We start from the raw sequence: 22,467 nt of genomic DNA on the forward strand, positions 1-22,467 counted from the left end.
CCTTACCCACCCTTTCTCTATGAAAGAACTGCGCCTCATGAGAAAGGACTTCACCCGCATTGATGGTGAGGGAATCCTTCCTTGGCTGCTCCGATGCTTTGATAGTGGTGCTGAGACCTACAATGTGGATGAGAGAGAAGCCAAGCAGTTGGGATCCCTGGCCAGAGATGCTGGTATTGACAGAGCACTTAGTAGTAAGACAGGAACTACTACCCTGTGGGACCGACTTCTTTCAGCTGTGAGAGAGAGATATCCCCACAAGGGTGACATCGGATGGCGCCGAAGCAGAACACCCACTCTCGAGAAAGCCATCACCTACTTGAGAGAGATTGCTGTGCGAGAAGTGATCTATAATAACGATGGAATCACAGATCCTGATGATGTTGAGTGTGACACACAAATGTTCCGGAAGTTTGTTCAGGCTGTACCAGCAGCGCATGCCCATATATTCTCCTTCATGGGATGTTTTGAAGGTTACGAAAGACCAACTGTACGTGAAGTAACTGTCAAAGCACGACAGTATGGAGACATCCTCTCTGATTCCCTTTACTTCCAAACCTCAGCCGTTAAGAAAATGGTTGACAGGAAGTATAAGATGCCAAAGGGAAGTAAACTCCAGACTCTTCCTAGAGACAACTGGTCACGTGTTGCAGCCATTAAGAAGAGACGTCCTGCTACGAGACAGCAGCAAGGAAGACAGGACTCACTGCGACGCCACCTGTGGTCTCTCTTGAAAAATCATTTTAGAGAGGACATGAGAGTCTGGGACAAGAAACCCACTGATATGCTCCAGTTACGTGTGCAAGAGCTTCTAAACAGAACAAAGCCAGGAGATGGTTCTTCCAAGAAGAAGGTTGCACCAGTCAACAACCAGGATGGTTCATCGAGCTCTAGTGCTCAACCCTAGGGATGCCCTGCCTCCAGCCAGGAGGAGGAGAGGGACAACCGAGTTTATTGGACTGTGTGGATTCGGTGGCCTGGCACATCAGAACCACAAAGATATAAAGCTTTGGTGGACACTGGTGCACAGTGCACTCTAATGCCATCGAATCATAAAGGGACAAACCCTGTCACTATCTCTGGAGTGACAGGAGGTTCTCAACAACTGACTGTTGTGGAGGCCGGTGTGAGCCTCACTGGTAAGGAGTGGCAAATGCACCCTATAGTGACTGGCCCAGCTGCTCCGTGTATCCTTGGCATAGACTATCTTAGGAAAGGATACTTCCGTGACCCGAAAGGGTACCGGTGGGCCTTTGGTATAGCAGCTGTAGAGACTGAGGACACTGAACAGCTGCGTACTTTGTCTGGCCTTTCAGATGACCCTTCTGTAGTAGGGTTGCTGGAGGTTGAAGACCAACAGGTGCCAATTGCCACTTCAACAGTGCATAGACGACAGTATCGCACCAACAGAGACTCTGTGATCCCCATTCATAAGTTGATTCGGCAATTGGAAAGCCAAGGTGTGATTAGCAGGACTCATTCACCCTTCAACAGTCCTATCTGGCCAGTGCGAAAGCCTGATGGCGAGTGGAGGCTGACAGTGGACTATCGTGGCCTGAATGAGGTGACACCACCACTTAGTGCTGCTGTACCGGACATGCTAGAGCTTCAGTATGAGTTGGAGTCAAAAGCAGCTAGGTGGTATGCCACTATTGACATTGCTCATGCATTCTTCTCTATTCCCATAGCACCAGAGTGCAGGCCACAGTTTGCTTTCACCTGGAGGGGAGTCCAGTACACCTGGAATCGACTGCCCCAGGGGTGGAAACACAGCTCAACCATTTGCCATGGACTGATCCATGCTGCACTGGAGAAGAGTGGAGCTCCAGAACACCTGCAGTATATTGATGACATCATTGTGTGGGGTGACACATCAGAAGAAGTTTTTGAGAAAGGTAAAAAGATCATCCAAATTCTTCTGGATGCTGGTTTTGCTGTAAAAAGAAGCAAGGTCAAGGGACCTTCGCGAGAGATCCAGTTCCTGGGAATCAAGTGGCAAGATGGTCGTCGCCAGATCCCAATGGATGTGATTAACAAAGTAACAGCTATGGCCCCACCATCAACTAAAAAGGACACTCAAACCTTTTTAGGGACTGTTGGTTTCTGGAGAATGCATATTCCATGTTACAGTGAAATTGTGAAACCTCTCTATGAGGTGACTAGAAAGAAGAATGATTTCAAATGGGGTCCTGACCAACAGAAAGCTTTTGAGCAGATCAAGAAGGAGATTGCGCAGGCAATGGCCCTTGGACCAGTTAGAACAGGGCCAGACATCAAGAACGTGCTCTACACTGCAGCCGGACACAATGGTCCCAACTGGAGCCTCTGGCAGAAAGCACCAGGGGAAACTCGAGGTCGACCCCTGGGATTCTGGAGCCGGAGCTACAGAGGTTCCGAGACTAACTACACAACAACTGAGAAGGAGATACTTGCAGCATATGAAGGAGTTAGAGCCGCTTCAGAAGTGATTGGCACTGAAGCACAGCTCTTTCTGGCGCCCAGACTACCGGTGCTGAGATTCATGTTCGAGAATAACCTTTCTCCTGTCCATCATGCCACCGATGTGACTTGGAGTAAATGGACTGCTTTGATCACCCAAAGAGCCCGAATAGGGAAACCTAATCGTCCAGGTATTGTGGAAGCAATTACAAACTGGCCAGAAGGCACCCACTTCGGAATGCCACCACAAGAAGTGGTGAGACGAGCTCAAGAAGCTCCACCATATGATCATCTACCAGAGACTGAGAAACAATTTGCTCTTTTCACCGATGGCTCCTGTCGTCTTGTAGGGAACCGCCGGAAGTGGAAAGCTGCCGTGTGGAGTCCTACACGACTGGTCGCACAAGCAGCTGAAGGAGAAGGTGAATCAAGTCAGTTTGCAGAGGTAAAAGCCATCCAGCTGGCTTTGGACATTGCTGAGCGAGAGGGGTGGCCGAGACTCTACCTCTACACTGACTCGTGGATGGCAGCAAATGCCTTGTGGGGTTGGCTAAAACAGTGGCAGCAGAATAACTGGCAGCGAAAGGGTAAACCTATTTGGGTTGCTGACCTGTGGAAAGACATTGCAGCTCGGATAGAGAAACTGGAGGTAAAAGTGCGTCATGTGGATGCACATGTGCCTCTGAGTCGAGCCACTGAGGAACATCGACACAACCAACGAGCAGATGAGGCTGCCCAAGTGTTCCAAGTAGACTTAGACTGGGAACACAAGGGTGAGCTTTTTCTGGCTCGGTGGGCCCATGATGCTTCAGGTCATCAGGGCAGAGATGCAACATACAAATGGGCTCGTGACCGAGGGGTGGACTTAACCATGGACACTATTGCACAGGTGATCCACGACTGTGAGACATGTGCTGCAATTAAGCAGGCAAAACGGTTGAAACCTTTGTGATATGAGGGGAGGTGGTCAAAGTACAAATTTGGAGAGGCCTGGCAAATTGACTACATCACACTTCCTCAGAGCCGCCAGGGTAAGCGCTATGTGCTTACAATGGTGGAAACAAGTACAGGATGGTTGGAGACATATCCTGTGCCTCATGCCACAGCCAGGAATACTATTCTGGGTCTTGAAAAGAAAATTTTGTGGAGACATGGTACTCCAGAGAGAATTGAGTCAGACAATGGGACTCATTTCAAAAACAGTCTTGTCACTGACTGGGCTAAAGAGCATGGTATTGAATGGATCTACCATATCCCATACTATGCACAGGCCTCAGGGAAAGTTGAAAGGTACAATGGTCTGTTGAAGGCTACCCTAAAGGCAATGGGTGGTGGAACTTTCAAAAATTGGGATAAAAATTTGGCAAAGGCCACCTGGTTAGTTAATACCAGGGGATCCATCAATCGGGCTGGTCCTGCCCAGTCAGACCTTTTGCATACTACAGATGGGGATAAAGTCCCTGTGGTATGTGAAAGAAACCTGCTGGGTAAAAGTGTTTGGGTCTATCCTGCTTCAGGCAAAGGTAAACCTGTCAGGGGTATTGCTTTTGCTCAGGGACCTGGACATACCTGGTGTGTGATGATGGAGGATGGTGAAGTACAATATGTACCTCAAGGTAATCTGACTTTGGGAGAGAATCCTTAATTTGACAGCTGGTAAAGTATAGAGCCTGTATGTAATATATGGTATGGAATAAGGGGTGGAATGTCCTGGTGTGAGCCAGGATTAAGCCAATTTTTCTTTTCACTGATTTTTTTTTCCTTCAGTAAGCTTTCTTGTAACTAGCAACTGTGTGTTCTGCTAGGCTGATAAGACAGTGGAATGTTTTTCTAACTACTGAGGCTTCAAGGTTACACCTTCACTCCGCCGGCTCAGACACTACGGGGAGATCTCTGACCCCCCCGTGGGAGGCTGAGTTAGACAGACAGCAAAATTGGCCAAAGATATTCCATCCCATATATCTACGTAAGCTCAGAGGAAGGACAGAGATCTTAGAAGACAGCTTCCTCCTTCTTCTCGCCGCTCTCTTCCGTCCATGGCCGGCGTCCGGGGAGGACTCTGCTCATCCGTCACTGCCGACCCTTAGGCTCGAGCTCTCCTGACCCTCATAACTCTCCGCTTTCTCCAGCAGCGGCTCCGGGATTTCTCGGGACTCTTGCCAGCAAAACACTGGCCAAAGGACTATGATTGTAAAATAAACATTATGCTACTGCTTAATTGCAAAAAATAAGGAATGTTTTAGTTCTTAAGTTAGTGTGAATTCATAAAAATGACTGCAGAGATAACCATTATATATGCAAGCAATTTTTGCTACTTACTGTTACTTTTCTTCCTTCGTAGGATTCAGTGATTCTGACATTGCTTCTTGTTGTGTCTCTACTTATTACAGATAAGTGTGGCTGTGACTCACGTAGCTGACCACTGCACATGTCAAATGCAATTATATCACCTCCTTCTCTGGCAACAAAGCCACAGTTACAGGATGCTGGGTAGTGAAGACTTCCACAGTCCCACTGGCGAACATGAACTTCAAAATCTCGAGATGTACTCTTATAGAGGACAAATGTTCCTGTTTTAAAATTGTCATAGAGTCTGGAATCAAAATAATAATATGTGATATCACTTTGATTATAAATAACTGTATCACTCCATGCCAGCAACTTCATTTTAAAAGACATTTTAAAATAGGGAGGGACTGTTTACAAGGGTGTGTAGCAATAGGACAAGGGACAATGGCCTTAAACTAGAGCAGGGTAGATTTAGATCAGACATTAGGAAGAAATTCTTTACAATGAGGGTGGTGAAGCACTGGAACAGGTTGCCCAGAGATGTGCTGGAGGCTCCATCCCTGGAAACATTCAAGGTCAGGTTTGAGGAGGCTTTGAGCAACCTGATCTAGTTACAGGTCCTTCTGCACTGCAGGGGGGGCTGGACACTAGATGATCCGAAAAAAAAATTTTACTGTAAGAGTGACAGAGCACTGGAACAGGCTGCCCAGGGAGGTTGTGGAGTCTCCTTCACTGGAGACATTCAAAACCCACCTGGATGAGTTCCTATGTGATGTACTCTAGGTGACCCTGCTCTGGCAGGGGGGGTTGGACTAGATGATCTCTCGAGGTCCCTTCCAACCCTTAGGATTCTATGATTCTATGATTCTATGATCTTTAAAGGTCCCTTCCAACCCCATACATTCTATTATTCTATGATTCAAAAGATTTCTAGTATTTTATGAGCTTTGATACTGCAACTCATTTTCCTGCATCAGAAAGACCAAGCAGTACAGTCCACAAACCAACCCAACTTTGTTCTGAACATACACCATCATATCTTCTCCTGGGCAGCTCTAAATCAAGAAAATGAAACCTGTTTTGCAGCAGAAAAATAAGGAAAAAAAGAAGGATCATGAGTGGTGTATATGTAGAAAATGGTTGTGAATCAAAAGATATCTATGAAGCTACTGCCATTCCTTAATTATTTTTTTAACTGTACTTATGACTGGAAAATGCGGGATACTTCTCAATATTTTTCTTTCTACAGCAGTACACCTATGCAGCAAGAGCAGTAAGATGTATAGCAGTGTGCACGTGGTGGGCAGCTGCTGAAGACTGCATAAGTACCCTTGATAACATGATTTAGAAAGTCACACGCTTTTCAAAACATCTGCTTTCTGAAGATGGAGATGGGAAGTGCTTATTCCCAAAGAGCTGAAAATTATTTAAGATGAAAACCATAAATAGTGACTTCTTTTTTTTCCTTAGGGCTAGCCATCTGTTCCCTGAAGCAAGGTTAAAACAGCCAATTTAATGATTCAGCAGTGAGAAGGGGGAAAAAAAATAAAAGAAAAAACCCCAAACTGTTGCTGCAAGTTTAACAGCCTCTTGGCTATAAATGGCATTGAAAATTAATGGCATAATGGTGATTTGGTTTAAGTAAAATGGGCCAGCTGATGAACTGCTGATGGCTACCCTACTGGGACTACACAGGATTACCCATGATTCAGGAAGGATAGTTCATTTTCTATTTGTTTCCTCAGTTTGTAAAATAAATTAACAATAGGCTTCACCCTTTAAAAGGAAGTTCTTTCCCCATAACATCATTGCTTTATAAGAAAGCTTGATCATAATGCATCAATGGTTAAAATGCCCAGGGAAACCATCACTATACTTTCCACTGAAGGTCAAACTGCAATATCAAGATAACCCCAGAGACTTTACACTACTACTGCCAATCACAGTACTATCAGAGAAGCAATTAGAACTTGTCTTTTCCCTTTATCAAGTTTCCAAGAACAGGGTTGTAGGCTGAACATCCTTTTTTGGTGGCAACATATCCTCTTCATCTCACTCTGCCACTTGAAGAAAATGAGCTAACTTGTATCACCAGCATAGATTTTAAAAAACAAACAAACAAAGCCAAAACACACTTTAAAATTAAGAGCAGCAACCCAGTGATTACCTTCCATCAAATGTAATTATATGAGGGTCAGTGAAGGAGTAGCAGTAGGCAGTGGGCAGATCCTTTACTGTAATCTTAAAACAAAGTATAGTAAAGTCATGTCAGATTAAAAAATAAACAGATTCAGTCACATTATTTATCTTATGATACTAGTTTACTTTCTAATAAATATGTTATCTCGTACATTTAATCCATCTAAGTACTTATATTAATATTCAAAGGTTTAAAAACACACAAAAACCCCCAGAAAAAAAACAAAACCCCCCAATGTAATTCAAGCAAAAACGTATAATTTTAATGAAAACAAAACAATGGAAAATTGACTACTTAGAAATCTTGGTGCCAGCCTACACATCTCAACTGAAACAGATGCTTCATTGTATCAGCCACATTTCTGGCCAGTTGCTTTTACAGGGCTTAACATGAAGATTTTCAACCTGTGTGCTTTCTGGAACGTAGCCATTCCACAGAAAATTTTCACTGGATATAGGTTCAACTGCAATTCTGGTAATTCTGTCTCCATCCTGCATAAAGTCTGTCACAGCAGTGAAATAAACTACAGCTTGACTACAGATTCCGTTGTTGCAGGGTTTCTGCAGAAGATCCACGTGACAAGAAGAAAGAGCCAAGTTTAAACCTAACTGCTCTTTACCTGTTTTAATGAAAACACATCGTTAGTGAGTTTTCCTCTTAACAAGTCACATTTTGAATACTACTGTTAATATAAATAATAACTTATTCACAGGTATTTTCATAAATGAAAATAACTATGCATTTTCCTTGGCTTTGGTCATGCAAAACCCCCTCTCTACACCTTTATACACACACCCAAGAAAATGCTTTTGAATTTTCTAGTTTGATAGTCAAATGAAAATCATTATAGTCTCTCTGATGTGACATAAAAATGGTTGTCTGCATAGGCAAGGCTCCTCCTGGGGTTCACAAGACATGTGCCATGAGAAAGGACTACAGAAAATAACAGTAACATTAAAAAATGAGGACTTCACAACCGCATATACAATACTTGCAATACAACAGGACAACAATACGAACTTTGCAAGTATTACAATATTCTGTCCATTCAAGTTTTAAAGAATATGGTTCTGATGTCCAAAGCTGCCAGAAACACCTGCTAACTTCAGCAAATAATGCAATATGAACACATTCTTCCATACTTTCAGCAGCAGTATACACAGCCTGTGAAAATGTTCTTTGAACATTTTAGAAAGTATTTCACAATGTAACAGATTCTCCAAAGAAGCAGACCAGAGGGAACATTTTGGAAAGAAATTACACATTAAAAAATGCAACAAAAATCAGGATAATATTTACCTTTATCGACAGTATTTAGTATTAGTGAGATTTTGCAGTCACTTTCAAGATGGCTGAATTCAAGACAAGGAACAGGAATACTACTTTGTATTGCTAGTCTGTATTCCTTCCCATCTTCTGATATATTATATGTTTCTGGATGTATCTAGCACAGAAGAAATTGTACTTAAAACACAATCTTCGTGGATGAACTACAGCATTGCTTACTAACTAGCTAGGAGTCAAGTATAAAAAACTTAGAGAACTGAATGAGATAGTGCATGGCCCATTCCACTTCATCAGGTTTATTTAGATGGTCTGAAGAGCAGTGGCACACTGGGGAAAAGATGACACAGCAGCAAGAGTCTTGAGAATAAAATGCAAGGGTAAGGAAAAGGCAAGAGTAAAGACCAGCTAGAAAGATAAGGGATTAGAAAACCATATTAGCACCACAAAAATGTATTGTCTGGGTTACTTCTGGAAACTAAATCCCAGAGTCTGGCACCATGAGAGGCTGTTGGCATCTGTCAAAACCACATCAGAAATAGCAGCAGCAGTTAAATGTAAGGGAGAACTGTGCACCAGGACCCAGGTCTGAGCTGTGGCCTTCCTTAGGTTACAAATATAACATAATTCAGTGGCAGTTGATAGAGACCAGGGCTTTCACCACGTTGTTATAACTTGTGCGAGTTGCCAATTCAGTCTTCTAACACAAAAGCACAGAAGGGGGGAGCACAGAAACAGCTTTGAATCTCCTGCTTTTGGGCAAGTTTAAGTTCACTGCAGGCAACAACATGTTCTACTAATTCACAATTAACACATTTTGAACACCTCCTGACTGCTGTAGAAAATCAGAAAGACTGCAATTACAATAAAGTAAAAACATTATATTTCAAAATTACCTTAATGCCAGCAAAAAATTCCTTGCTTTCAACAGAAGAGCTTTGTATATCTGGCTTCTCCATGAGAAAACTAGAGCTGCTACAATAGATCTGTAAGGTAAAAGCAAAATAATATCATACATTTTTTGTATGAAGTGGCCATGTAAGGATTAAACCCATATATCATGGGTCAGTGTGATGCATTTATCATGCCCAGTCCTCTATTCACACAAGAAGTTACCAATTGCCAGTGGTCCTGCTTAACAAAAACACAGAAACAGATTGAGCACACTAAGACTTTTTCCTGGTATATTCCACCAGTGGTGCAGAGACTTCTTGAACAAAAGGCTGCACACAAACCATCATGTTTAACAAGCATCTAAGTCAAAGGATTTAACAAATCCCCTTCTTAAGCATTTCTGTGCCCCATGTCATCTTTGGCAATACATCCTATACTTTATTACTCATAATTTACTTCTTATTGTCTGCTCCACATTTGTTACCTTTTAATTTTTTAGTGCACTTTAGATCTTAGATTATGCAAAACAACCATCCCCTCCTCCTCCTCTTCTTACTATGTTTTTTGCTGCTGTTACAGGTTTGGATAATCTTTTTCAAGCTGAAGACTTCCCCATGATTTCCCTCCACTGAACCAGTCCCATGCTACTAGACACTGTGGTTTTGCTTTGGTTTGTAGTTTTTGTTTGTTTATTTTGCTGTATCCATTTTGAGACGTACTGACCACACATGCAATAATTGATATGCTGAGAAAATCAAGGATTCACAGCAGCAGCAGGTGCCTTTCCCTTAGACTGTCACCAAGCTAACACTGCCATGCAACTATTCACCAAGTCCCCAGAGGATTTCTGAGGATTAGCAATTGCTATTGTTGTTCATAAGCCATCCAAGCAGCCTGACTTTTGCTTAAACACACATACACACATGCTCCAACTGTGTGTTTTTTTGTGTTTTATTTTGACTAGAAAAAAATTAACCCATAGTTTGGTATACGCAGGTAGAAAGCTTATTGATTTCCCAATGCTTGAACTTCTCAAATTTAACATGAGAGCCTACATCTTGATTCTTCTACCACACAGGTTAGTGCAGGTACTCCCACTGCTTTTGATGGCAGAGATTAAACCATTTCAATCTGATCTTAGACACCGTCATCAAGCAGCAACTCATTATTGATTGAGAGAAAATAAATTTATCTAACCAATCAACATAGCTTCTCACAATCTCTAGCTCTTATAGCCTCTTACTTAGATGCAGTTGCATCCAAAAATCCTCTTAATTTTCCATATCAAACAAAATCAAAGTAGGGGAGTGAAGAGGCAACTTGAATAAACATTTATCTCCTAGAGACACACTGCATCATACTGAGACAGACAGTCTCAAAACCTTAATAACAGTGATAAATATTGATATATTCTGTGGTATTTCCACATTCATATGGACACTTTTGGTGTAAACAACAACTAGAGGCAATACACTTCTGCCAAGAAAAATTATACAGCAAGGTGCTTTGACTCTGTCTAACAACTGTTAGTTTCTACTGAGCATTTATGAAATTATATGCCTTTAGCTAAAATAGTTATGGAGAACAAATAACAGTTACTAAGATACAAAGAGAATATATTTATTTTTAACGTACCCTGTCTCCAAGTCTGACATTTATCCCATCTAGTTCTAGAAGTGAGAATGCATGAGCTGCTGTCTCATATTTCAGTTCTTCTTTGATACCATCAGGAGAAAGTCTTGACCAAGTTACAATGAATCCAACTGAGCTGTTTGCAAAAGGAACGTCAAAGGTACACCTTAGATAAATGCTGCTTTTGATCAACTCTGCTACAACTTCAGGAATGGCTGGTAGTGGTGGTGACACAGATGGAGACGATGAAGGAGCCAAGTTACCTAGTCAAACAGAAGTGTGGTTTGTGCATCTTACTCTATGCAAAAGTAATAACGGATGAAAATAATACAATTATAGAATAATTAAGGTTGGAAAAGACTTTCAAGATCATCAAGTCCAACCATCAGTCCTGCAACCCTGTGACCACTAAACCATCTTCTGAAGCACCACACCTAGCTGCTTTTTGAACACCTCCAGGGATGGTGCCTCAACCACCTCCCTGGGCAGCCAGTTCCAGTGCCTCACCACTCTTTCAGTGAATAATTTTTTTCCTAATATCCAGCCTGAACTTCTCCTGGCACAACTTGACCCCATTTCTTCTTGTCCTATCACTAGTCACTAGGGAGAAGAGGCCAACACCCACCTCACTAGAACCTCATTTCAGGTAGTTGTAGAGGGCGATGTGGTCTCTCCTCAGCCTCCTCTTCTCCAGGCTGAACAACCCCAGCTCCCTCAGCCTCTCCTCATAAGGCCAGTTCTCCAGACCTCTAAGCAGCCTGGCTGCCTTTCTCTGCACCCTCTCCAGCACCTCAATGTCCTTCCTTTACTGAGGTGCCCAAAACTGCACGCAGTGCTTGAGGTGCAGCCTCACCAAGGCCGAGTATAGGGGTAAGATCAGCTCCCTGGTCCTGCTGGTCACACTATTCCTGATGCAGGTCAGGATACTGTTGGCCTTCTTGGTCACCAAGGGCACACTGCCAGCTCATGTTTGGCCTGATGTCAGTCAACACCCCCAGGTCCCTCTCTGCTGGGCAGCTCTCCAGCCACTCCTTCTCAAGCCTGTACTGCTGCTGGGGGTTGTTGTGGCCAAAGCGCAGGACTCGATATTTGGCTTTATTGAAACTCATGCCATTGGCCTTGGCCCATCAATCAAGCCTGTTCAGATCCCCTTGCAGAGCCTCCCTACCCTCAAGCAGATTGACACTCCCACCCAACTTAGTGTCATCTGCAAACTTACTAAGGGTGCACTTTGACATATATTTTCCTGATAAATACACTAATAATATTTAACTTTTTCATATGTGGAATTATTAGATAATTGCTTAAAGAAACAGAGAAAATGTGTATGCTCCTTTCATTAATTATTAAAAGGAGAAAAAACTCTTTATCAGCCTTTGATTATATTGTAGCCCATAGGAAGGCCGGGAGGGAAAAAAAAACAAGGGAATAAAATACAATTAATTATTTTACCAGACAGGAGAGAGCAACACACAAAGGAATTTGCATGACAGAAGAATATTTTCTCTACTTATGAAGGGGAAAAATAAAATAATACAAAACAAAAAAAAACTATGCAAAAAAAGGAGCAGAATAAGCAACAGTATTATTTACAGATTCCTCTTATATTTGATTTCTAAAGAATCAAAGCTATCTGTAAATCACCATTATTAAAATTACTTTTTAATATTTTGGTGCTTATTCTGAACATTATGCTGAGAAAGTATTTTTGTAATCCAAGATCTGAAATTGCCTCCAAACTGCTCATTTTGCAACAAACCAAGCAATACTGTTGATAACATGAACATGCTTTTATTCAAGACAGAGTATAAATATGTTGACACTATTAGGTCATAGAAGTACAGAAAATTTTGAAAATCAAAGCAAAATACTCACTGCTACAGATGCCTTGGTTTTCCATTCTCTCAGGATCACAGGTCTGTAGCTTTGCACCTGAAAAAACCCCATAAATTGTTCTTAAATTGTGTATTCATACACATACAGAGTATGCACACCAATGCTCCTAAGTTATTGCCCTATGTTAAAAATACACCAAATACCACAAGACACTAATTGAAGCATAAATTAGCAGAACAGAGGCAGCCTTGTAATTAGATTCATATACAGTTATAATAGCAGCTGGTAGAAAGCCTTGCATTGGAAATCACAAGTAGATTGGCTATACCTAGGAGGAAGGGTACAGAACATTCTACTACCTATACAACTTCTACTGCAGATGTAACCAGCCAATACTTTGAGAAATTGTTAGTGAATACAAAAGAAATTAAACTATTCTCTTGAATTTGCATTTTGTCTCCCTGAATTCTCATCCCAGTGCTTTTCCTTAACAGTAGCCCTGGACAGCCGAAATTCAGCATAGACTTCCTTTGAAAAAGGTCATCTCTCTTAGTAGGGCCTAAGAAAAAGTTCTGGTGCACCTCTACAGTTCGGTACTTTGAATGTTATTTAAAAAAGAAGAACTTTGATTAAACATGAAAATACCAGTGCATTTATAACAGGAGAAGAAAGAGGTTAGTCACTCCACTCAAACTAAGCCAGAAGGGCAGCAGTTAACTCAGAACCCCATTCATTAAAAAAAAACAAAGAAGAGATTTTCAAGTTCCATTCTTCAGTGATACAATGTTTTAATTCCTTTAGCACATAGAGGAGAGACTGTTTGAAAATTTGCATCCAGTGTTTACAGCTCTCAAGTTTTAAAGAGAAAACAGAGTATACATAGTAACCTACATATAAAAAGTAGCACAAGAGTACAATGCACTTTGCATGAAAACAATCTTAAAACAGGCCTTTTAAACTCAAAATGTGTTTCAGATTAACAGTATTCAGCAGACCCAAACCGTAGTTATGTTTCTTGCCTACTTTGTTTTGAGGCAGTAAAAATTTGGTATCTTGCTGTCTGTGTTTTTCATCTCTCCTTTTCATAACCTTTCATCCAAAGCGAATACAAAGTTCTATATTGCAGAAATTCTTTATTGCTTCAGTCACTTGCATGTTGAAATGCCCCATTTCTGGCAATGTTTTTTTCCTGTCAATAAACCCTTGGAGAATGCCTTAACAACTGGACCTAAAGGTATAATGATAGGCAATAAAGCACCAGAAAACCCAGATAGCTTTGCTATTAAGCTTTTGAAAGCAGCTAGTAATAGAGAAGATTACTTAGAGCAATACAGTATATGATGCATAAAAATATTGCTCGTTTTTTCACAATGGTGTGTTAGACAACCTAATAAGAATTTCCTACTACACTGATTTGCCACTATTTCACAGCATTTATAACTGTCATGATTTAACCATGCCTAAGTTACCTAAAACATCACGTGTTTTGAGCTGCGAATACAAACATACCTGTGCTGCACAAAGGTCCAAGAAAGCAAAGATATTGCAAAAGAACTCCAGTTCTTTCTCATAGTACTAAGAAAGTGTGTATCAGTAGAGCATACTGCTGAGCAGTGTTGAATTTTCTTCTAGCAAGAATGTGTGCACTCTCCAGAAAGATTATAAAAGACTTACAGTAAGAAAAATATTCCTAATTATGCTAAAAAGTAATTGTTACAAATGGAGTTGGGTCAAGTTCTTAAACAAAATTTACTCTGACATGCAACTCTATGCATATTCAGAAATGGGTATTTGCAGAGTACGCGTGCCATTGTAGGTACTCTGTATTTGACTTCTAGATGTGTCTTGTACACCCACCTCATTAAATGGAAATGTTTGAGTTCTACATGTAAGTTAAAAGGGGGTAATGTGAACCCACCTTACCATAGCAAATAATTTTTCTATCATATCAATATTAAAAGTAAGGATTGTGAGACATTTTAGCACACAGAACTATTTCCAGACATTTCCACTCAGCGAAATATCAGAGAAACACACCTACTCATAAACACACCCACCTGGAGGAGTTACAGCATGCAGTTTCTTACCTTCTGCACAATACCCCATGCATCCTTGTGTGGGCTGCAGTAAGTAAACAAAGAAATCCCCGCAGTTCCTCACACTGACAGGGATCCGGAAAAGACAGCAATCTTTTGAAGCACTGAAGAAAAACTGCCATGTAGCACAAGCTGTTAACTGTTTGATCTCACCAGGTCGAGGCATGGATTCTGACTCTCTCAGAGACAACCAGACAGGGGCTTGAGTACCACAGTGATTCATCTTCAGCACCAGAGAAAAACATCAGAAAATGGTTAAAGATACATCAAATTTCATGTGCATTCAATTAATTTCCTGCATGAGCTGTTAGCAAAGTTTCAACAGTATAATTGAGGGCTTGCTTACTTTTCTTCTCAAGGTTGAATACACACAATACACACAAAAGAAACGTAAGTCCTTTTTTGAGTCTAACGAATTTGTATTTCTAAAGACAGTCTATAACTTAGTGCCTGAAGAACTTAACCAGGAGACACACGAGTGTTTTGCCCAAAAAATCTAACAGTTGTGTTATGGCTTAGTGAGTTACTCTACACCTGTTAACCTACAGTAACTGTGTGAATGCCATCAGAGTGCAGCAAATACGTGGCAGAACATCCACACACTGAACGTCAACTAAAGGTGCTAAAGCTGACATTTTGCCAGGGACTGAAGGCTCAGCTAACCTTGGTATTTCTTCTAAGATATCTGGCCAGCTAATGCAAGGTTACTGACTTGCAGTCCTAGCCAAATATGCAAGACATCTGATGAGCCCCCGTCTCAATTCCCCACCTTCTAAAGCAGATATGCTTGTAGCACCCCATGTAACAACCACAGAGACTTTGTAGCAACAGTAAACCCTTTGGTGTTTACAAACCAGTGGACTTCACAAGGTCTGTGGTCCAGATGCTCATTCAACAGCCTTGTTCAGTGCTTCTCCTCACAGATTGAGAAGTGTACTGGTGTCTTATAAACACCACTGTGTCTATAAGAGGTCTTCAGGCCAAGGAAACTGACATGCAGGTCACAACAGTAGTATGGATTATGGTAACCAACACATACATCTGACTTAGCAGACACCAGAAGAACACAGAGGAACACAGAAAAATGAATTCTGAGAAAAAGAAATAAGGAAGGAATCTGGTTCATGGGTTACCAGACTGAGTTAAAGATCACCTCCTGCATTGCATGTGCTGCGGAAAGCAAACTGAAGAGAAACACTTAGAAGGACACAGTATGTTAACACCAGCATTTGGAAAATCTTTACATGAAAACTATAAATCTGAACCTGTGAGATTTTGAGAACCTCTTCTCCTTCGTACATCACCTGAAGTATTCCTTTCTTCAACCTGAGCATGAAATGAAGTCTCAGATCATCTGCAGACTCATCGAGCAATTACTCATCTCAAAAGTACACTTTTCTTAATCTCGAATATCTGAGCGTCCCATCAATCCACCAGGCAGACAGAATTAATGAGAAGTAGACAGAAAAGGGATGGATTGTTAACAGAGTCTGAATCTTTGACAAGGATTAAACATAGCTATAATAAAAGTTCTAAAAGGAAAGAAAGGAGACTTCCCAAACAAGACATCCATTTTAGCTTGGTTTTAATGTTTTGACTTTGAGAATTCAAATTTATAGACTTGGGTTTTGTCAACACATGCAAAGAAGCAGATGTCAATGCATAAATTGCATTTGTTGAGTAATTTTTTAATCAACCTCCTTCCAACTGCAATTATTTGGACTCCTCTGTATCAGGGAGCCTATTTTTACCAAATATTGATCAAGCACTGAGAACCTTGGTCAGATTTCTAAAAATTTCCCAGCTGTTTCTTTGCATAACAGTATCCATTTTGAGAAAATAAAACTAGTTAATGAATTTTTTTGTATTAAATATGACTGAAAGGAAGTCCTTCAGAAATCACACTTTCTGTTAGTGTTTTGCAGTACAAAAGCCTGGATAACAGTAGTCTCTCCAACACAGCCCTGTGAGTCCTGGGTCACCTGCACATTAAAGGTACTTCAATGGCTTTATGTTGCTGTAAAGATTTAATAAAATATAAAGTAATAAATGAATAATCAAACAAACAGTGACAGAGAGAAAGAAAGAAAGAAAGAAAGAAAGAAAGAAAGAAAGAAAGAAAGAAAGAAAGAAAGAAAGAAAGAAAGAAAGAAAGAAAGAAAGAAAGAAAGAAAGAAAGAAAGAAAGAAAGAAAGAAAGAAAGAAAGAAAGAAAGAAAGAAAGAAAGAAAGAAAGAAAGAAAGAAAGAAAGAGGGGCTGTTATAAACTTAATTTGATTTTATTAGTATGGTTTAACTGTTTTGTATTCCTTTCAAAGTGTTTCATTGTTGGGCATTTATCCCCCCCTCTTTTTTTTTTCTTTTTCTTTTTTTTTTTTTCTTTTTCAAGACAGTGACCAGGCAATTTAAATTAATTAGAAAAATAATATATTAAAATTTTAAATATATATATTTTTTTTAACAAGGAAATGTTTCCTTGTCAAAGATACATTTCTTTAGAAAATAACAGCTACAGGGATGTTGGTAGGGCTCCAAAATCAAGCAGTACAAGCCTGAAGTATTAAATATCCCAAGTAATTCTTGAGCATTAGGGGACTTACAGATGACAAGGCAGCTAATCTTGAGTTACATCTGTTAGTTCAAGTCACTTCAGGAGTAATCTCTTCCCCCTAACAAGATCACTTTAAAAGCTCCACAATTACTGGATTCATGTGGCTGCACACCCTTCCTAACAGACTGACCCTCACAGTCTTTACAACACAATATCCTTGCTATGCTGCCACTGAGAAAATCTTTAGCTGTGACTACAAATGACAGTTTTGAATGCTCTAAAAGGGATGCAATTTAGCTTCAACTGCTATTGCCCATTCTGTGTAAAATTTTCAATGCTTAAGACTTAACTGTCCAGTTAACACACTTTAATATACCCAAGTATTTAGAGGAAATGTGTACTCTATATTCCTTCACACCAGTCTCCGGAGTTGTATTATTTTTTTATACCTATCTTACTGAAAAATTATTAAGAAAAAACATAATAATATAATCAAATGAGTTGTGACAATACCTCTATGCACTTGGTTGGCATCTCAGCAGGCTTATCAAAAATCATAAAGCGATACCATCCTGGTGTTAGGGAATGGTCACATATTAAATCCTGAATAGCTGATTGCTGGAGGTGGGATGAATCAAAATCAATGCTTCGGTAAGGGTTCTGCAGGATCTGGTGTCCACCAGGAGAGCATTCAAGAACTATGGAGCAAGAGTATTTAGAGTATTAAGATGGAATGCCTAACAAGTATTTTTAACTAGGAAATATGGATATATCACAATACAGTGTGAAGCTACTTTTACTGAAAAACACACTGAAGTCCTAGTCACAGCAACAAATGGGTGTGTTAGCAGTCTAGAATGAAACAGAATTTGTCATGTGGTAACTTTCCCTTATTTAAGTTGACAATAAAGGCAAATGAATTACCACATTAGGCATTTACACCAGATGTGAAAACTGGAAAGGAATATGTTTATACTTTCTCTCTGGATTTTAATTTTCTAGTTCCACTGATGTTTATTCGACTGAATAAAAATGGGGTGTCGGACATCTGAGAGGATAAAAATCCTACCTCAAGAGAAGTAAGGATTATCCAGAGGTCTTTTGTATATAGGCTACCATTTTAGAGGGTTCTTAGGCATGAAATTAAGAATTCCCACTAATGGATGAGAGGTAACTGGCACATCATTTGCAAGTCTACATGCAGATAAAAGCAAAAGTGTGTATGTAAATGGATAGTTACTGACTTACACATTTTAAGTCAATGTGCATGATTGACATGCTAAATTTCAATAAAGTAGATACAGCTGACAAACCTATTCTTTTTGGATCTAAGTGACTCTATGGTCTCAAAAAAAAAAAATCTCAAATTGCTGGTAGGTAAAATGAAGGAACAGAAACTAGAGAAGTCTTTGTGACAGTTTAAAAAAAAATGCAGACTTATTCAGAAATAAAACAGAATGCCAAAATTTCTGAGTTTGATCTGGCAGCTGAGTTGGCTCCTGACAAAGACAGTAACAATAAAAGTTTTGACTAATGGCGTATTTGTACTGATCGGCCATTCTTGCTCAGAAATGTGCTGGGGAAGTGAAAGTAGGGAAAAGTAAAATAAAGGATTGATTATAAAGTAGTAACATTTAAAATATACATAACTATTTACCTTGCTTTTGAAAATGGATACCAACTGATACTGATCATGAATTGAATTTCAGGTAATACTGAATGACAGTTAACCTTCATTCTTGCATCTATTATGCTACTAATGAATTTTAAAAATGTAGCTGTAAGCAAAGCTCTGCATTTTGAATATTAACAGTCTGATTTTCAGTTTCACTCCCAGGTTTTTTATTTGTCCCATATTTTGCACAGTGTAATTTCATCACTCATTGCAAACATATTTTGGTTTGAATCATGTAATAATGTACTATTTATCACATTCTTTCATTTCATTGTCCAGATAACTGCAATTACAAAACAGTTTCAAATCAGGTAATTCCCCTCCTTCAAATGGAGAAGATGAGCTGTGAAAAAAAGACTTCATCTCTTTCAAGCACAGTGTGAGAATCCTATACGGTCTTTCAAAGACTCAAGATTTAATCTGCTATAGCTCTAGGCTACCAAGCAGGTAACAATAAGCTTTATCTTCTATCCTCTAAGGGCAGATGGAAGTCAATGTGATTGACTGTGCAACCACTGTGCTTCCGAGTTGCTTGTAGTAGTAGCCCGTAGGCTATTCATGTCCATACAAGTTGACCTTACTGAGAATTTATCCCTCATTGGAATTTGAAGAAAAGCCCTTGAAGAATCACAGGTCAGTCATGTGTGTTATTAAAATGTTTTCCAAGCAAGTTTCAGCACAGTTTACGAACCATGGTGAAAGTTTCTTCCTGTCTTCTATTTTTTATTGGAATTGTCCCTTTCATACAGCACCCTCATTAGTTTTCTTTCCTGTAACTGAATCACTCCTGAAACAATTAATATATGTTACCTTTTCCATTCATAAATCAAGGTAGACATGAGACAAGTCTTTATTTTCTTTTCCTCCACAGTTTAATTAGATCATCGTTTGATGTATCTTTAAAACAGCTGACTGTACTCACTTGTAATGGGGTTATAAATCCTACTAAAAATCAAATTATACGTTTCTTATTATTATGCACATCACTTTAAATGTCACACAACTCTCCATGTATTCTTTCTTCCTTTTTAGAAATATGTTAGCATTTCCATAGTTACTGCTTGGAAATCACATGTTGCAGAACACCAGCTGATTTTTTCTTTTCTTGTATTTTCCTTACCCATCCTAAAAACAATTGAAAATAACTGCCATCATCAATAATACAAATGAAAATATTTTATTACACATCTGAGTGTGTTACTCCAGCAACAGCAGAAACAGGCAATACTGTAACACAGTAATACAGAATGTTGTGTTAGCTGTGAAAAAGTTACCCCTGCAGAACAGATCCACTCAAATCACAGGCATCTAAGAGAGGGGCTAGCTAAATTGTCCACTGAAATAATAGTGTCCTTATTCAGGATTTATATTAAAAAAACCTAACCAAACAAACAAACCCACCCAAAAATCCAAACTATATAAGCATTCTTTCAAGCTTCATTCTCAGAATGACAAATACCAATTTTGGTGTAATGCTCCAGAAAAGCTTTGCCTGTGTCTTAACACCCAGCAATTTGCAACCCAGTGAGTCAAGTCCGACAAAATAATAAGGAACTGAAAACAGAGTCTGATACTTGATAGTCCTAAGGAAGCTTACCTACAGGGCAAACTTACCTACCAGCTTTGCCTAGTGTGGGAGAAACGTTAATATGGGAAGGCATCTATGCTACTGTTGACTTAAAGCATCTTAATCCAGTCACAGAACACAGAACATTCTGACACGTTCTTTTACAAAACAGAAAACTCCTGGAAATATTTTTGTATATATTGAAATACTTTTTTTTTTTTAGGACCTTTACATGCATTAGTGATTTAGCAACTTCAAAACCAAATGCTTGCTTTAGAACAACGAAATCAAACTTATAATCACAAAATACACAAATGAATACTTAAGACACTGAAATTCAGCCTGTTTTGTAGATTGTGCACCATTGGTTTAACGTAACCTAGGGGATAGACACACAATACGCTCCATTTTGTGTGGATGTCCAAATACTACATACTGTCTGCTAGAAAAGCAATGTGTCTTGGGAAAATATGCAGCTGTTTCCCAAGAATTTGAATTTATTTATCATATTCAGTGCTTCTTCTCACAAAAACCGTATATACTGTCTTATGGCTCTCTACGGTTCCTTAACTGAGGTGCTGGCAATCCAGGAAAAATTTGGTTCCACACTTGCTTCTTCCTGAGTGTCTTCAGGATTAATATAGTGAGCTTTGCCTGGACCCACCCCAGACCTACTTGGACCTGCCAGATACTGAGAAATGTGACCCTAAGCCAGAAAATAATTCATCTTCTGCAACGTTGCAAACACAAGGATAGCATTGTGCTGGAGGATGACGAACAATAGGAAGTGCTCCACTGGATCATGGCTACAGCTCACAACTGAAAGGCTGAGGTCCCACTACTAAATCCAGTCCTGCAGTCCTGAGTTTGTATTATGAAAACTTCCTTGTTCAGAAAAAGAGCTCATTTCAGGATTAATCAAGCATTTTGGATACCACATATCTGGTTTGTTTGCCACCCAAACTTCACGGTATGTATTTGTTGCAGTGGGTTATTCTGAGAGCTGGTTTGGGGATTTTCTGGTGGTTGGTTTTTTTTTCTGGCTGCTCTTTGTATTGGGCAGATTGTCATCTATCTTAACAGATTAAAATGCAAAAACATACGAACTACTACACCCACATCAGACCTTTTGGAGAGACATATAGATGAAATCTCTGAAGTTACAATGGTACCCGTTTCTGGAGGATTGTCTTCTGGGAGGCCTGGTCACTCTAGCTCTGTTTGGACTGGTTTAGGCAGACCACTGGGCTCAGGGCCAAGGAACTGCACTGTTGCACTCAGTGGCACTTACTGCCAACACACTGGAGTTTGTACCACAGTTGCTACCAACAGGGTCAGGTAAGAGGTGCTCTGAACACCGCACCTCAACTAAAACTCGAAGAGGTTCTCAAAATCAACACAGGAGCCCATTCTCCACAAAGAGATATTTAAGTGATTCCTCATGACCGCCTCTGAGGCACTGGAGCAGAAAATAATGATTCCCTGTTGACATCTCTCTTCCCATCCATCTGCAGGGATGGGCCTGATACATGATTTCCCAACTGTTCTTGGGCAGGACCAGCTTTATGCAGCAGTTAAGGACTGAGAAGGGAAAAGGAGCCACCCATGGAGTACAGGCAAGAAAAAGCAGAGTGGCAGGACTGGCAACTCAGTTCCCCAGGTGTGGATAGCTTATCAGTTCATATCTCCTGCTGTCCAGAGGCCAGGATCTGGCAAATGACTACAGATAAACAAACAGTGCCATTAGTAAGTGCCCACACCAATCCTGAATGTGGTTTTTCTTGCATCTACTGACCTCAAAGGCTGTAGCATACCAACATCCCAAGGCAGAAATTAGAGATTAGAACTAGGACTGCATTTAACAAAAGTGTTCAGACGCATTTGTGGATTTAAACTCTTTCAAAATACTAAAATACAAACTTTTTGGAAGAAGGTTAGGGTAACACTATTAAAGCAAAATATAACAATGAATGTAACTATTTACCTAAGAGGTACCATTTGCTTG

At 40.0% G+C, this 22,467-nt stretch overlaps 1 protein-coding gene across 1 annotated transcript in view; it reads right to left on the reverse strand.

Moving 5' to 3' along the window:
• VWDE (von Willebrand factor D and EGF domains) overlaps window positions 1–17,812 on the reverse strand; it is a 41,873-nt gene extending 24,061 nt beyond the window's left edge. Inside the window, exons 1-9 of the mRNA XM_051610467.1 lie at window positions 17,734–17,812; window positions 14,662–14,893; window positions 12,614–12,670; window positions 10,742–11,001; window positions 9,109–9,198; window positions 8,228–8,372; window positions 7,333–7,547; window positions 6,896–6,969; window positions 4,759–5,032 (exon numbers count right to left, since the gene is read on the reverse strand). Of these exons, the coding sequence (XP_051466427.1) occupies window positions 4,759–5,032; window positions 6,896–6,969; window positions 7,333–7,547; window positions 8,228–8,372; window positions 9,109–9,198; window positions 10,742–11,001; window positions 12,614–12,670; window positions 14,662–14,893; window positions 17,734–17,778 (1,392 nt within the window). The 5' untranslated portion in view covers window positions 17,779–17,812. The remainder of the gene's footprint in view (window positions 1–4,758; window positions 5,033–6,895; window positions 6,970–7,332; window positions 7,548–8,227; window positions 8,373–9,108; window positions 9,199–10,741; window positions 11,002–12,613; window positions 12,671–14,661; window positions 14,894–17,733) is intronic.
• Between the last annotated feature and the right edge of the window lie 4,655 nt (window positions 17,813–22,467).

Source organism: Apus apus, chromosome 2, assembly GCF_020740795.1.
Source record: "Apus apus isolate bApuApu2 chromosome 2, bApuApu2.pri.cur, whole genome shotgun sequence".
NCBI classification, from domain to species: domain Eukaryota; kingdom Metazoa; phylum Chordata; class Aves; order Apodiformes; family Apodidae; genus Apus; species Apus apus.